The sequence below is a fragment of the Azolla caroliniana genome, unplaced genomic scaffold, assembly GCF_043228905.1.
Source record: "Azolla caroliniana isolate FFs.n. ecotype wild unplaced genomic scaffold, voAzoCaro1.0.p SCAF_1, whole genome shotgun sequence".
Taxonomy (NCBI): domain Eukaryota; kingdom Viridiplantae; phylum Streptophyta; class Polypodiopsida; order Salviniales; family Salviniaceae; genus Azolla; species Azolla caroliniana.
The window spans coordinates 6,882,884-6,896,305 of record NW_028230436.1 but is presented as its reverse complement, the minus strand read 5'-3'; the positions used below and the strand labels follow the sequence as shown (position 1 = coordinate 6,896,305).

General features: G+C 35.9%; 1 protein-coding gene across 2 annotated transcripts; it reads left to right on the top strand.

The window, feature by feature from the left end:
- Window positions 1-6,418: 6,418 nt before the first annotated feature.
- LOC147868693 (FAD/NAD(P)-binding oxidoreductase family protein) lies at window positions 6,419-11,156 on the top strand. 2 transcript variants are annotated; one of them, XM_087322395.1, is made up of 9 exons: window positions 6,419-6,540; window positions 7,026-7,125; window positions 8,211-8,388; window positions 8,481-8,553; window positions 9,167-9,346; window positions 9,701-9,792; window positions 9,974-10,068; window positions 10,383-10,553; window positions 10,732-11,156. In XM_087322395.1, exons 1-9 carry the CDS (start codon window positions 6,483-6,485, stop codon window positions 10,910-10,912), a joined length of 1,128 nt encoding a protein of 375 aa, XP_087178521.1. In that variant the 5' UTR covers window positions 6,419-6,482; the 3' UTR covers window positions 10,913-11,156. The 2 variants fall into 2 exon arrangements, with proteins under 2 accessions (XP_087178521.1, XP_087178527.1); XM_087322401.1 differs by lacking the exon at window positions 7,026-7,125 and having other exon boundaries at window positions 6,448-6,540.
- Window positions 11,157-13,422: the final 2,266 nt, after the last annotated feature.

The following is a 13,422-nucleotide window of genomic DNA, read 5'->3' as shown; positions in this document are numbered from 1 at the left end:
GTGCCATCCCTTGACATCGTTTTTTATGTGTTGTTCCTGAATCTCCTCTTGCGAGGGGCAGGCGGGCAAACCAGAGGTCTTGGTATCTCATAGTCTTTCCCAGTTGGCGTTGATATCACCGTCAATTGATCACTCGCTGCCTTAGCGCAATCCTCACTACTTTGATGACCGCCGTTACTGTGTTGATCTTCTTCATGATTCCTTAACCCACCGCCATTGATTCTGTGGTGAGCTGATTCCGTAGGGTAATTTATGCTAATCATGAAGGCATCCGAGCGTATGCTGATCGAAAGATTCAATGGATTCCCTGCCTTTTTGATGCGTTTCATTCTTCGGAACCCAGTGATCTTCACATCCAGTACCGAAGCTGAAGATTCGGGTGAATCTCCCTTCTTCTGTAATCTCCCTCTTTCATCCGAGATTCTCTGATCTCCATCCAAAGATGCTGATTCTGATTCTGATTCTGATTCTGATTCTGATTCACATCTTTGATAGTTACTGTTAGGCCTTCTTCTTGTTCTTCTTTCATCCAATCTTCTCTGATCTTCATGAAAAGCTTCAGATTCAGATCCACATTCTCCGGAGAATGCCTCGGCTCTTCTTCTTCTTCGTCTAATTCGATTCAATCCCTGAGGAGCAAAAGCCCCCCTAGAGATTCTGTCATTCCCAGAAGACTCACTAGAGGAGCTTAATTGATGAGGGAACGTAGGCATGGTGGAGATTAATATTAATGCTGATGAGAAGAAGATTAGCGTCGGGTAGTGGGGGGTGCTAATTTGCTGTGATTGGGCTTAATTGCGATGGCTAATCATGATTAAGAATTCGACTAATAAGATCAAGGGTTGGGGGCTCATAACAGTCACATATTATATATGCATGTAGTTGTGTGTTGAGAGATTGTTATATATATAGAGAGAGAATTCAATTAACACCAAATTTAGAGGGTAAGGGGGTCAAATATAGTTAGAGAGGAATCCCTAAATTTGGAAGTAGATCTCTAAATTTAGAGGGGGGGAACAAGTCAATTCTGGTGAATTGAGACAAAATCTAATACCAGTATCGAGAGAGAGACAAAAATTTATAGTTTTGGAGGAAAAAAACAAAGACAATGCACGAAAGCAACACGACTTTTTTTCTTTCATATTCCATTTTTGGCTTGTTTCCTCCACACACACACTCAAGTGATTTTATTTTATTTTTTGGGGGGGGGGGGGGGAGTGGTGGGTTCCTCATTCATGTGGTGTCTTCTCATTCAGTTACACACTTCTTTTGTGGGCATTTGGTTTATCTTCTCGTTAACGTGCTCAACAAATGTGGGTGCATGCAGGGCGAATTCTCAAACAATGCATTAGAATACCTCGGATCGAGTATGCAACCAAATTCGAAAGCTTGGTTTTGGATTATTGGACTGTGCCCAACAAGTTTCAGGGTTCTCCTAATCCATGCCTAGCATGTTTTGGGGAAACCTTGTGTGTTACCCTTCACAGGACAAACTCATAGTTCAACTGCCAACAACCTTTGGTACTTCCTTGTGTAATACCACCACTTGCAATCATGCTTGTCATCAAGATTGATGAGCCTCTGATATAGATAACAATACTTTGCTATGACCTTTACCATACAAAGTGCGCCCACATCCCACCCAATTATGGTTACAAACATGTGCCAACGAAAAACACGGTTTAGATTGAATGATATATTCAAATACTCACTATTCATGAATAGGATATTTACCTTTTCAAGTTCATGCAATTGACATTAGATTTCCATGATCTTACATCATTGAACATGCATCACACCAAACTTCCTTTTGGTTGCGAAAACAATGAAAACTCACTTGTGGCGTGCATACATTTACAGGATCTATTAACCATAAGAATGTTCTACTCACTTTTTTGCACTTTTTGTTGGTATCGTACCACTCATTTGGGTTACATGCAATGCAAGCATAAAATCTAAGAAAAAACTTTGAAAAAAGTGACTTTCTATGTGTCTCGCACAATGGCCACACAAACTTTCAAAGCTGAATGCTTCCAAGTTTCTTATATGCTAAATGGCATTACACTCTCTTTACATACTTGGATAACGTCAATATATTTTCTTGATTGAAAATGGGAAAATAAAGAAGTTACATGTTAATATTATCAACTTTACAACATTAGTGAATGAGATAACTAGGAGCTATTTGGAACAATTGAACATTTTCACTTCCACCATTCAATGTCTTTTTTTAAAAATTTGTTGAAATAATATGACTATTTACACAATTTTGTAGAAAGATATGTCCATAACATACAAGTCATGCATTTTAAGCCACCCTCCATCCTTCATGAGTATGTACATGTGTGTAATAACTTGGATATAGGCTTTTCAGTGATAGCTTCAAGTAATTACTTCATCATGTCTTTGTGCTCCTTTTCATTATGATTGCATGTGATTCTTGCATCCTATACCCCTACAATTTACATATCTTCATACTCATTTGTTTTATGCCTTCATCTTACAAGGAGTTATTCAATCATTCAAGAAGCAAAAACATCCAACATCAATGAATGCCAAAAAATATTTTTGAATTGAAAGTAACATGATGATATTATGTGTTAGTTGCATCAATCGGGCAAAGTCCATTGAAAGAATTCACATAAGCACTAGTTTGTATACCATAAATTTTGTAAAACATCCTTTCTTTTATTAGTTTCTCAGTTTGAACTTGCCTTCATCAAGATCCGCTTGTAGTTCTAACATACAAAGGGATAAATGGAATAATCATAATGGAAATTAGATTGTGTGGCTCAAATATTCTTTCATGTTTAGAAGTTATATTTGAATGTAATTTTTCTAGTTATAGCAACTTGTCAATGAGACAGTCTAACCATACACATAATTAAAATACTAATGAATGTGCACAATTGCCATATTTGACATCTAACCATGTAACTAACAACCAAACTAATGTGTATGATCTCAATATTTCTAAGAGAAAAAAGCCTTGATTTTAGAGTCTCTTAACATACAAACATGGTGCAATGCACAAACTTTGAAATTTGATGTCCCACATTAGACAAGAGTTACACGATATGATCATAACTTTGATGTGATGAGGTTAGTCCCATACTCTTCTTGAAAGCTCTCTTATTACGAGGCAAGGTAATAGAGTAAAGTAAACTATTATCAACCACTACAAAATAAGGTAGCTATCCCTACACATATCAATAAATCCTAGGTCATTTTACACCATACTTGTGCAATTTGAGTAAACGATAAAACGAGAAAATAGCATGCTTGGTATTCAACAGAAATGATAGGTATGTATCCATATTAGAATGTCATGTCCTTCTCCCCTCCCCCCCCCCCTCGTAATGCTATTATGATTGTCTATAATGATAGTGATTGATGGATCATAGTCACTCTTTTAGCGCAATAGACAAGAATATTGTTTTATTTCAATCCATACTTTCATTGGCCACTTTGGCTAAATATTATGCAAGAACTAAGAAGTAATTGCACAAAGGAATCCATGGTATTTAACTAGGTGAAGAACATAAACACGGCATATATCAAAATCATACTTCTCCAACAATGAAAGATCTAGAGAACAAACACATTAGATTATGTACACGCCAAATATAGAACCAATCCATGTCTATTCGAATCATTCTTCTCCAAGTACGAAATACCTGGGCAATTAATACATAAGGTTATGTCCATACCATATTTATGACTAATTGAAGTATGAATGGGCTAAACCTTTGAAAATGTGCCCAATATATTAGTTTTCGAGTTTATGGATCACGAAACCCAAACCAATGGGCCAAACATTATATTTGTGTTCAAAAGAACCGAATTGTGAAGCAATTGGATCGAGTTGGCTTAAGGATCAACACTCTTCCGCTTATGATCAATTAAACCATAAACTCCTGAGCTTGGTGCCAAATATCCAAAGTCATATAGGTAATAACCAATTATAGTATGACAACCCTTTACGAGGATTAAGGTTGTCCAAACATGACAATCATGCAGTGGTACAAAGCCATAGGGCTTAATGTATGGGCATCCAAGTATTGAACCTAGGAGAAAGGTGGGGCATATGAAAGATGAGTGTATCTTTAAAGTAATATTTATTTTTGAAGCTCTCCTTTTTACATAAAAGGCCATGGTTTTGTTTTAGGGTTCTAAATATAGAAAATCTCCCCCCCTTGTTTTAGGCATACTGTTACGATGAACTCTGCATGAACAAACAAGTTTTTTTTTTTTCATGATTTAATTAAAAGATAGTCCTTGTCCTTTCATATAATGTCTTATTGCTCATTGAATTTGGGATTATATTTATCGAAATGCTCGGATGTTTGATGATAGATGTGGAGTTAAGGCATAACTATGGAAGTTAGAGCGAGTATTAGTATGTCAAATTTGTTTATTGAAAGACAGTCCTTGTCCTTTCATATAATGTCTAATTGCTCATTGAATTTGGGATTATATTTATCGAAATGCTCTAATGTTTGATGATAGAGGTGGAGTTAAGGCATATCTATTGGAAGTTAGAGCGAGTATTAGTATGTCAATTTTGTTTATTGGAGCAAACTTTGTTTGTTGAAAGATAGTCCTTGTCTGTCATATAATGTCTAATTGCTCATTGAATTTGGGATTATATTTATCGAAATGCTTTGATGTTTGATGATAGATGTGGAGTTAAGGCATATATGTGGAAGTTAGAGTGAGTATTAGTATGTCAACTCTCTCCTTGGTGGGGTATTCTTCATGCATGTTGGCATTTTGATGTGTACCCTGTGCCCGCTATTGATGTAGCCAGGGACACTAAATCTTGTGCAATAGCATTTTTAGTAATAATGTTTTTCACCATAATAGAATACATTTTGAGAATCCATAAGGAGGCCAAATTTGACCAATGGACCCAAATAAACATATAAAGGATGTGATTCCTTCCAAAGAAGGGGGTAACCACCATGTAATAAAAACACTTTATATGTAAATAATGCAAGCACATAAACCTGTGGTCCCCCCTTATTGGTGGTGATATGAGAATGATACTTAAATCATCATGCCCGTGTAATAAGTCATCATACTTCTTGTTGAGCATGCAATAAGTAAGTGATATCCATCATTCACTAGAGCGAGAGATGATCTAACAACACCCGTATTTGACCATGTCTCTAGAATTTTTTGCTTGTCGCCCAATGTGTTGCTTCAATAGGTTAATATACATAGAATACATCCATAGAGTATATTAATTGTTTTATATGCTTCATATGATTTTCTTTTAATTAACATTCAAAGGTTCTTTAAAAGCCATCAACAAGCCATGTTGGTAGTTGGTCCACTTCAAAAGCAAGTATGGGTCCTTTTTTTATAACAAATTCTTATTTTGCCCAAAGCCATTGTTGTTGGTTCACATTTTATGGCAACGCAAAAATGATTTTAGGCTTTAGATGATTTCGCATGGTGGTTTGAGGTCACTTCCCCTAAAGGTGGATCAAGACCCCATGTTCGTAGTTGTCTAAGGAAATAACTATTTAGTTTGGGAATGTGGTTTTGTTCCCAGAATAATGATCTCAAAGAGCAACAGTCGAGGTTCCAAATCCCATTTTCTCTTCTCCCTGTTCTGACCTAAGCAACTTATTCGACCAATCAATCATGGCCAACTGGTCCTTGATGGTTTGAAATCTCATATATGTAATTGGCCATATCTAAAATATGTAATTAGACACTCAAGAGTCCAAGACTAAATCTTGATAGTGTCGATGATGAAACTATAACTAGGAGAAGGTTTTAGATACAGAGCACAATTAAATCCAAACCTTAACAACATACATACGTGATTCACAAACGTATTTGTTGAATGCATTATATTAATGATACAAATTCGACAATCCATTGGGCATATGTACTTCATCAAGACCCAAAAGAAAAAGTGCAATAAAGTAACATGGAGGGTATGATGATGCCGTGGAAAATCTAGTATCCCAAGTCCATCACCTTATATGGGGTTGTGCTAGAAGGAGTTCCATTCCAAGGGCATGTAGCTCAAGCACCAAACAAACTTCGAATCTCTTTGGACATTATGACCCAATCCATTGAAGAGTCATCTCCTAGACCTCAAGACAATAACCAACTTCTTTTCGCCATGTAGTCAAGTCTTCCCATTGGATCGCTGATCGTAATGACAGTTCATTATGGTTTATGAAAACTTTGAATATCTTTGGGCATTATGACCCTATGCATCGGAGAGTCATCCCCAAAGGCCTCAAGACAATAACCCGCTTCTTTTGGCGATGGAGTTCAGTCATTCCATTTCATTGCCGATCGTCATCCCTTTGGAGAAGAGGGAAGCACCTTATGAAATCTGAGGGGCATCCCTGAGAATTAAAAATAAATTGAGGTACCCCCCCCCCCCCCTTCTTCTTCCTTCGCCTTCAGCTCTCTTCTTTTATCATCCCGTCTTCATCAAAGAGGAAAGAAATAGAATGGCTTCCTCAACAACTGTTGCTGCCGAGAAAATGATCGCAATTGTGGGCGCAGGAGGTAGGTCTATTTTCTCTCATCAAATCATCCTGACAGAAAGATCTCTACTTTTTTTTTCTTATGTAATTCGTAACAGAGATATCTTTTTTTCTCTCTCGTATATTTGATCTGAAATAGAGAATTTCTCTCATTCCATTGCTTCTTCTTTTTTTAAATTTCTGCGGCATGATGTAAAGTATTGATCTTCCTGGTATCATATTCCTTTTGTATTATTATTATTATTATTATTATCAATCTACCATTTCCTGTAACATTACTAGATATTTGATTTCTCTGGTGCTCATTTTCATTCTGTATTTTGAATGACATTATATGAGCTTTCATGTCTATATTACCCTTTTGATTTTGCAATTGACACAGGTTTATGTTTTTCATTTTCTATGGTATTACGAGTTTTGAACTTTCTGATGCCATTTTATATTGAATTTTCAATGAAATTTTGGCAGTTTGATCTATCTGATATCATTTTCTTTCTATTTTCGAAGTTTCTGGGCTTGTGTGCGCGTCTCGGTTAGCTGAACAAGGAGTCTCTGTTATGGTTTTTGATTCAGGCCGGGGTGCTGGCGGAAGAATGTCTCAAAGAAGGTTAAGTCTATGCATATTATCTCACATTTCCTTTTTTGAATCCATGAAAATACCTATTTTAGATATGGAAAAAAGTCATATATTCTTTTCTTGATACATGAAAATATATATACAAAAAATTTCAAAAAGAAAGTGAATTCTATTGTTCCCATTTTCTTTTTTGAGTCCATGAAAAACCCCATTCTAGATATGAAAAAGAAAATCTCAATGAAGGTTAAGTCTATGGATATTCTTCACATTTGTTTTTGTTGAATCCGTGAAAAAACTTGAGATATGAAAAAGGAATTGTCTCAAGGAAGTTTAAGTCTATGATTACTATTCACATATTATTTTTAAACTCCATTAGAAAGCCTTCTCATATATGAGATATTTTTTCTTGTTTTGTTTATTAGTATCATTTTCTGTAAATTTTCATAATTGTTATGCATTTTTCTTCTATTAATCTATGTTTGTCATGCTTCTTTCTGCCATTATCCTATAGTGTGCATCCTTCCTGTCGTTATTTTTAAATTGTTGTGCCTTTTGCGTTATCCTTCCATACATTTTTGTGCCTATGAATTGCTATCTGTTCTTGACACAAAATGTTTCTTTTTCGAAGAGAAAGAAATGGACAGATGATGTCCAATTTTATGGAAATTACTCAAAGAAACTTATTTTTCAAGTTTACCTGCTCAATCAGCATTTTTAATGGTTGATGTGTCACAAATAGTCTTGCCACGCAATCATTTTCAGTGGCTGATAATTTATTTAGACATTGAATGATAACTGCTTTACACAGCTTCATACAGCTTCAACTTACAATTTGGCTTGGTAAATTGATTACAAAGCTTGACTTCCCATCTAAATATCGAAACATGTATGTGACCTAAAATACATGTCAGCATTGGCATTTCCAAACCTAATTTCAAGTGGGAAAATTCTATTAAATTCAGACCTGGATTAATGGCTTGGTTACATGGCTGACAAATCTAATATATTTCATAAAAAGCTCTAACTTTAACTGATATTTTTCCCAATGATAATATGATGCATTTTTTGGAAATTTGGGTGTATTTTTCATGATATTGTTTAATGATATGACACAGAGAAAGAAGCGGTGATGGAAAAATGTATTACTTTGATCATGGAACACAATATATTACGATTAAAGATACAAATGTGCAAAGGCTAGTTGAAAACTGGGAGGGTATGGGGATAATTGCGGAATGGAAAGGAAAATTTGGTACATATGATACAAGTTCGAAAATATTTGTCGAAGATTCTGTGTGTATCTTCACTCATGTCTGTTATTAAAAGAAATTTACATAAGTTTTCTTTACATCTTTGGACTGATACTTGTTTGCCGTGCTTAACAGGGTGTAATGAAAAAGCGATATGTCGGCATTCCGGGTATGAATGCAATTTGTCAAGCATTATCACGACAACCAGGTATGAAGATGATGTTAGTAGCTTATCTAGAAAGAGATTATAATAATCAATACTCTTTGAGAAGTTTGGGATAGAAAATACCTAATAATGGAGCAAAGCCAAATATATTGGCATGCCACCCCCAATGTCTTGCTATGGAAGGATTCATTTCTAAAAGTGATACCATTACCTGCCATGATATAATACAGTTCTATTATGATGGAAGAGTCACAATGATTATGGAGAGATATAATAGCTTACGATATTATAAATTTTATGCGATAATCATGCTAGTGTATTTAGTATTTTAGAAGGTAGAATACCATGATACATGTTTTTTATTCTTATATTAATGGAGAAGGATGATTGATAACAGACATGTTTTCCTTGAAGCCAGAGATTTTAGTCTTGAAAACTACCATCATAGGATCATAATCTTACTTCATGATATTCCTTCATGAAAGTGATTATGTGGAAATCAATCCATGATTCATTGAAGACCAAGAATTCCTTATAAATGAGCATGCAATCATGGATTGTAAAGAAATCTATGTATTTAGTTCAACCCCATGTTTCCCTTGTTAATCTATCAAGTTTAGTCGTTGATGATCCATTGGGAATGTTGAAAAATTAGGAGTTCAATCGAGGTTTGGGGTCACGGTTATGAACATGGAATGGGAAAAAGAGCATAGAAAGTGGATTCTGTCTGGTAAGGATGGGCAAGAGCTAGGAAAATTTGAAGCAGTCATCGCAACTGACAAGAACATGGCATCTTCACGCTTCTTCATCCAGAATAAAGTACCTCCACCTTTGTGTATTGCTTCTGTCTGTTCTTCTTCTTCTCGTTTGTAATACATTCATAATGTTCTTCATGATGATGAACCCTTGGTATGAGATAAAGTTTCAAACCACAAAAAACAAAACAAGAAATGATCATGATGAAATATTAACAGTAGTGGTCAATAATATATTCATCTTCGTTGGATTAATAAACATGAAAAAGAAAGCATATATTATTATATATGCTCCTTTTTGTGTACTTATGCTTTGCATTTTGTTGAAGTTTTGTTCATAATCTCTCATCTGAACAAATACATGCACATATAGTAATTTATACATGGGAAGGTTTATTGATAAAATTTTGAAATAATGTGGGTTGTAACTGGAGCTCGAGTACCAAGTTTGATGGAAAAAGTAGCTGGTGTGACTTCCTCCTCCAGCTTTGCTATCATGCTAGCATTTCCAGAGCGTCTGACTTCGGTAAACAAAAACTGTTATGTAATAAAAAATGATTAGTTTATAATGTGATTGTTTTGTGTATAGCTTTGTATATGTGATTGTTATGAGTTTGTATATTGTGAGAGATGTAGATAGGTTCATGTGATTGTTATGTAACGTTTACATGTGTTTGTACATTGAGGGAATCTTAGTTTTTGAACAGATACCTTATGATGGATTTGCAATATCTGGATCTAAAGTGCTAGCTTGGGCATCCCGTGATTCTAGCAAACCTGGTCGAGACGAGCTCTCAGCTGGGTATTAATTCCTCCCTACACAAGGGAATAGTCATCTTAATTAATGAGGAAATATTATGAGGCATGTCCTGTTATTTGCAAATGTAGTGATGAATTAACATTATTGGGAAAAAACCATAAGAGAACGAAAAATATAGAGGTTTTGCAATAACTTTTCAGACTAGGCTTCTCAGAACAATGGCTTTGCTCGAAGTATGCCTCTAAAAAATAGGCAGTACTGAAAATGTGCTTTTGGAAATATAATACGAGTATCAAGTTGACTAATCTCTTGTATGTGCTGTTTGATTTGATAGGTGACTGTTTTCTATTTTCCAGGGAATGTTGGGTTCTTCAATCAACAGCAGAATATGCCCAAGATATTATCGATAGAACAGGTTTGGGCAAACTTTCTGATGATCTTTTGGTGAGCATTGCAAACTCGTGCTTCGAGCATTTCAAGGTTATTGGAGACATGCCTCTCCCCATCTTTGCTAAAGCTCACCGATGGTATGACTGCTTTAAGAATTATTTTTTATGTATTTATACTGCTTATGATCTTTATTTGCTGACAAGAAAATGTAAAATGGGTTTTCTAAATGGAATCTTGGTGTTTTCACGCTTGACAACATCCCATCTATCTTCTATTTCTATATTTTCTACTAAACGTTTTAATGTTTGTTTGTAGGGGTAGTGCCTTCCCAAAAGAATACATTGCAATGGAAGAAAGATGTTTGGTGGATGAGGATATGTGTATTGCAGTTTGTGGGGATTTTTGTTTAGGCCCAAATGTAGAATGTGCTATATTAAGTGGCCTAGCAGCCTCTGAGAAGATTCAGTCTCTCTTGGCTTCAAATGCCAAACTATGATATGCTGTTAATTTTGTTCTTGAAGTTCTATATCAAAGATTGAGGGATGAGGTCAATCATGTCTTTGAGAACCGACTTTGATCTCAACGCATATATGCTCTGAACAAGCAATATATAGAACGGGTCCTATCTGCATATTTCATTCATAAGTTCTGTAATGGCAATGCGGGAAAGGTAAAGGTAAGAAATACTTCTTTCTGTAAGCTAAGTTAGCTCAACTTCTGATGAAAAAATCAAATTTGAATACAGTGCCTCATCATAAGTTAAAATAGCTTGATTATTGAATGGGAATTGGAAAATATATCAAATGAATTCAGTTTTCAAGTGTTTGCAAAACAACATTGACAACATTATTGAGCTTGGTAACTGTTCAGCAAAATAACGTAGCGTTGATGGTACATGCGTTGTGCCCCAAGCTATGAGTCCTCACCACAATCACAAATCAACTGATCAAAATATACTGATAATTTTAGTACAGCAAAGAATCTGACTGCCTTTACCCAGTCATTGAGGTTAGGATTTAGAATCTATCAAATCTCTCCATTATATAAACGCAAAGTTTACATACATGAGTTAATGTGGATATATGGCCCAGGAAGGTGAAGGTCAAGAACACAACAAAAAACGGAGTTGAATTCAGTATATTTGGGCTCAACAGAGTTTTTCTTTCCCAAACACCCACCTTGCTACAGCATTTATCTTATTTAATCATCATTAGATACAAAAGCAAACAATTAAACGAGCTACGTTGAGGACAACAAAAACTCTGTAGTAATGAAGCATCACCTCTTTTCACCATATAAAAGCATATGCGTAAATTGCAAGTATATTTAGATATGAACTGAACTCAATATTTCATTTAGCAAGAAGTTTCTTTTAAGGCATACTATCCGCCACGTATTTGGTATTAACAGCATTTTACAATCACCATGCATGGTGCTATGACCATTGGGTTCATCTTCATGGCTAGTATAGTGACCTGTTTGTTGAGATTAATCAGCAACGGCATGAAAAAAGCTTTTCTAGTAGAATCAAAATGGTTAGAACAATTTTATTCATGTAGAATGGGTACAACTCTTCTCATCTCTTAATTATTCTTCGTAGCATTCTCTGCATCAAAATTTCAGTAGTTCTGATCAGTTTCTAAAAAACAAGAAGAAGACGAAGAAAACGTTTCTGTGTTGACGAAATCCTCTTGACTTGAGAAGAAGATCTCTTCAATAGTTCCATTCCCAAGCTTCATTTCTGCAATAGTTAATGAAGAAGAATAAGAAGAAGAATACGCATCCTGATCTGAATCCACGAAAGGCTCCATTCCACCTGAATGGGGAAGGAAAGAGAGAACAATGATGGCACACAGAAATGTGGAAAGAAGAAGAGGAGAGAAGAAGAGAAGGATGCGAGAAGTAGAAGGAAATATGAAGAGCGTAAAGAAGAAGAACGAACAAGAAACCATGAAAGGATGGTTTCTGATCACTGAGAAGAGCTGAGAAGATCTAGAAGAAAGAGAAGAAGACGCCAAAAAACGATGGTTTCTAATCATTGAGAAGAGTCGAGAAGCTCCAGAGGAAGCAGCCATAGTAAAAGCTTTGAAAGTGAGAGGGTTTTAATTTGTTGAAGAACAGAAAGAGACTTTAAATCTAGCGTCTTTTTTTAGGGCAAAAACCACAGGTTTCTCTTCGAAGAAGAAGAAGAAGAAGAAGAAGAAGGCCCTAAACTTTGATTTCCTCGAAGATGAAATGCAGTGAGTGTGTCTTGCTGAAGAAGAGGATCCAAAAATTAGGGTTCGACGCAGGGTTTTTATTATTATTTTGAACACTCTCGGTTTTAAGAGGAATCCATAGCCTTAAACCTCAGCTGCATTGAAGGATTCGAAGAAAAAGCCAGACGGTGGAGAAATTAGGGTTTTCTTTTGGTTTCTTAGGGCTTAGCTTAGCTTAGCTTGGCTTGACACAGTAACTACATATTTGTTTTTCCTTTCATACCTGCGGTTTTCTGTATTTCCCAGAGATGCCCCTGTGGTATGTCTTTTATTTATTTCCCCAAAATGCCCCCCCCCCTCTCCCTAACCCCTACCCCCCTTGGAAGGACTCAAACAAACACGCTTGATGGGTTCCTCACGGCCGGCATAGATGGCATTCGGAGAAATAATGAAAAGCCCGAGTAGACACAAATCCGCGAGGGCGCAATAGTGGCTTTCATCCATAGATATAATGAAAAACCTCGGTGCATGTGCAATCCACCAAGACCCCCAGGAGGGTCTTTCTCAAGGTTTCCCCCCTGTCCATTCTCTGGTTTGACCCCTCAACGGCATCATGAAGCATAATGAGAACTTTTTTGAGGCTTTTGTGGGAATAAATAGTAAATACCTCAGTGAGGATATATATCTCTGAGGTTTTCTCGCCTACCCTTCCTTTGCTTTAATATATGGAAGACATTAGGATAATAACATAAACTTAGGGCATTTGAGGGCATAACATAAACCCGAGGAGAGAATTCGCTGAGGATTT

What these genes read in the sequence shown, in the direction of transcription:
- LOC147868693 (XM_087322395.1), top strand. Translation starts at nt 6,483, where the DNA reads ATGGCTTCCTCAACAACTGTTGCTGCCGAGAAAATGATCGCAATTGTG. An exon ending in GGAAGAATGTCTCAAAGAAG is followed by an intron (nt 7,126 to 8,210) that starts GTTAAGTCTATG and finishes GATATGACACAG; the next exon opens with AGAAAGAAGCGGTGATGGAA. An exon ending in TTCCAGAGCGTCTGACTTCG is followed by an intron (nt 9,793 to 9,973) that starts GTAAACAAAAAC and finishes GTTTTTGAACAG; the next exon opens with ATACCTTATGATGGATTTGC.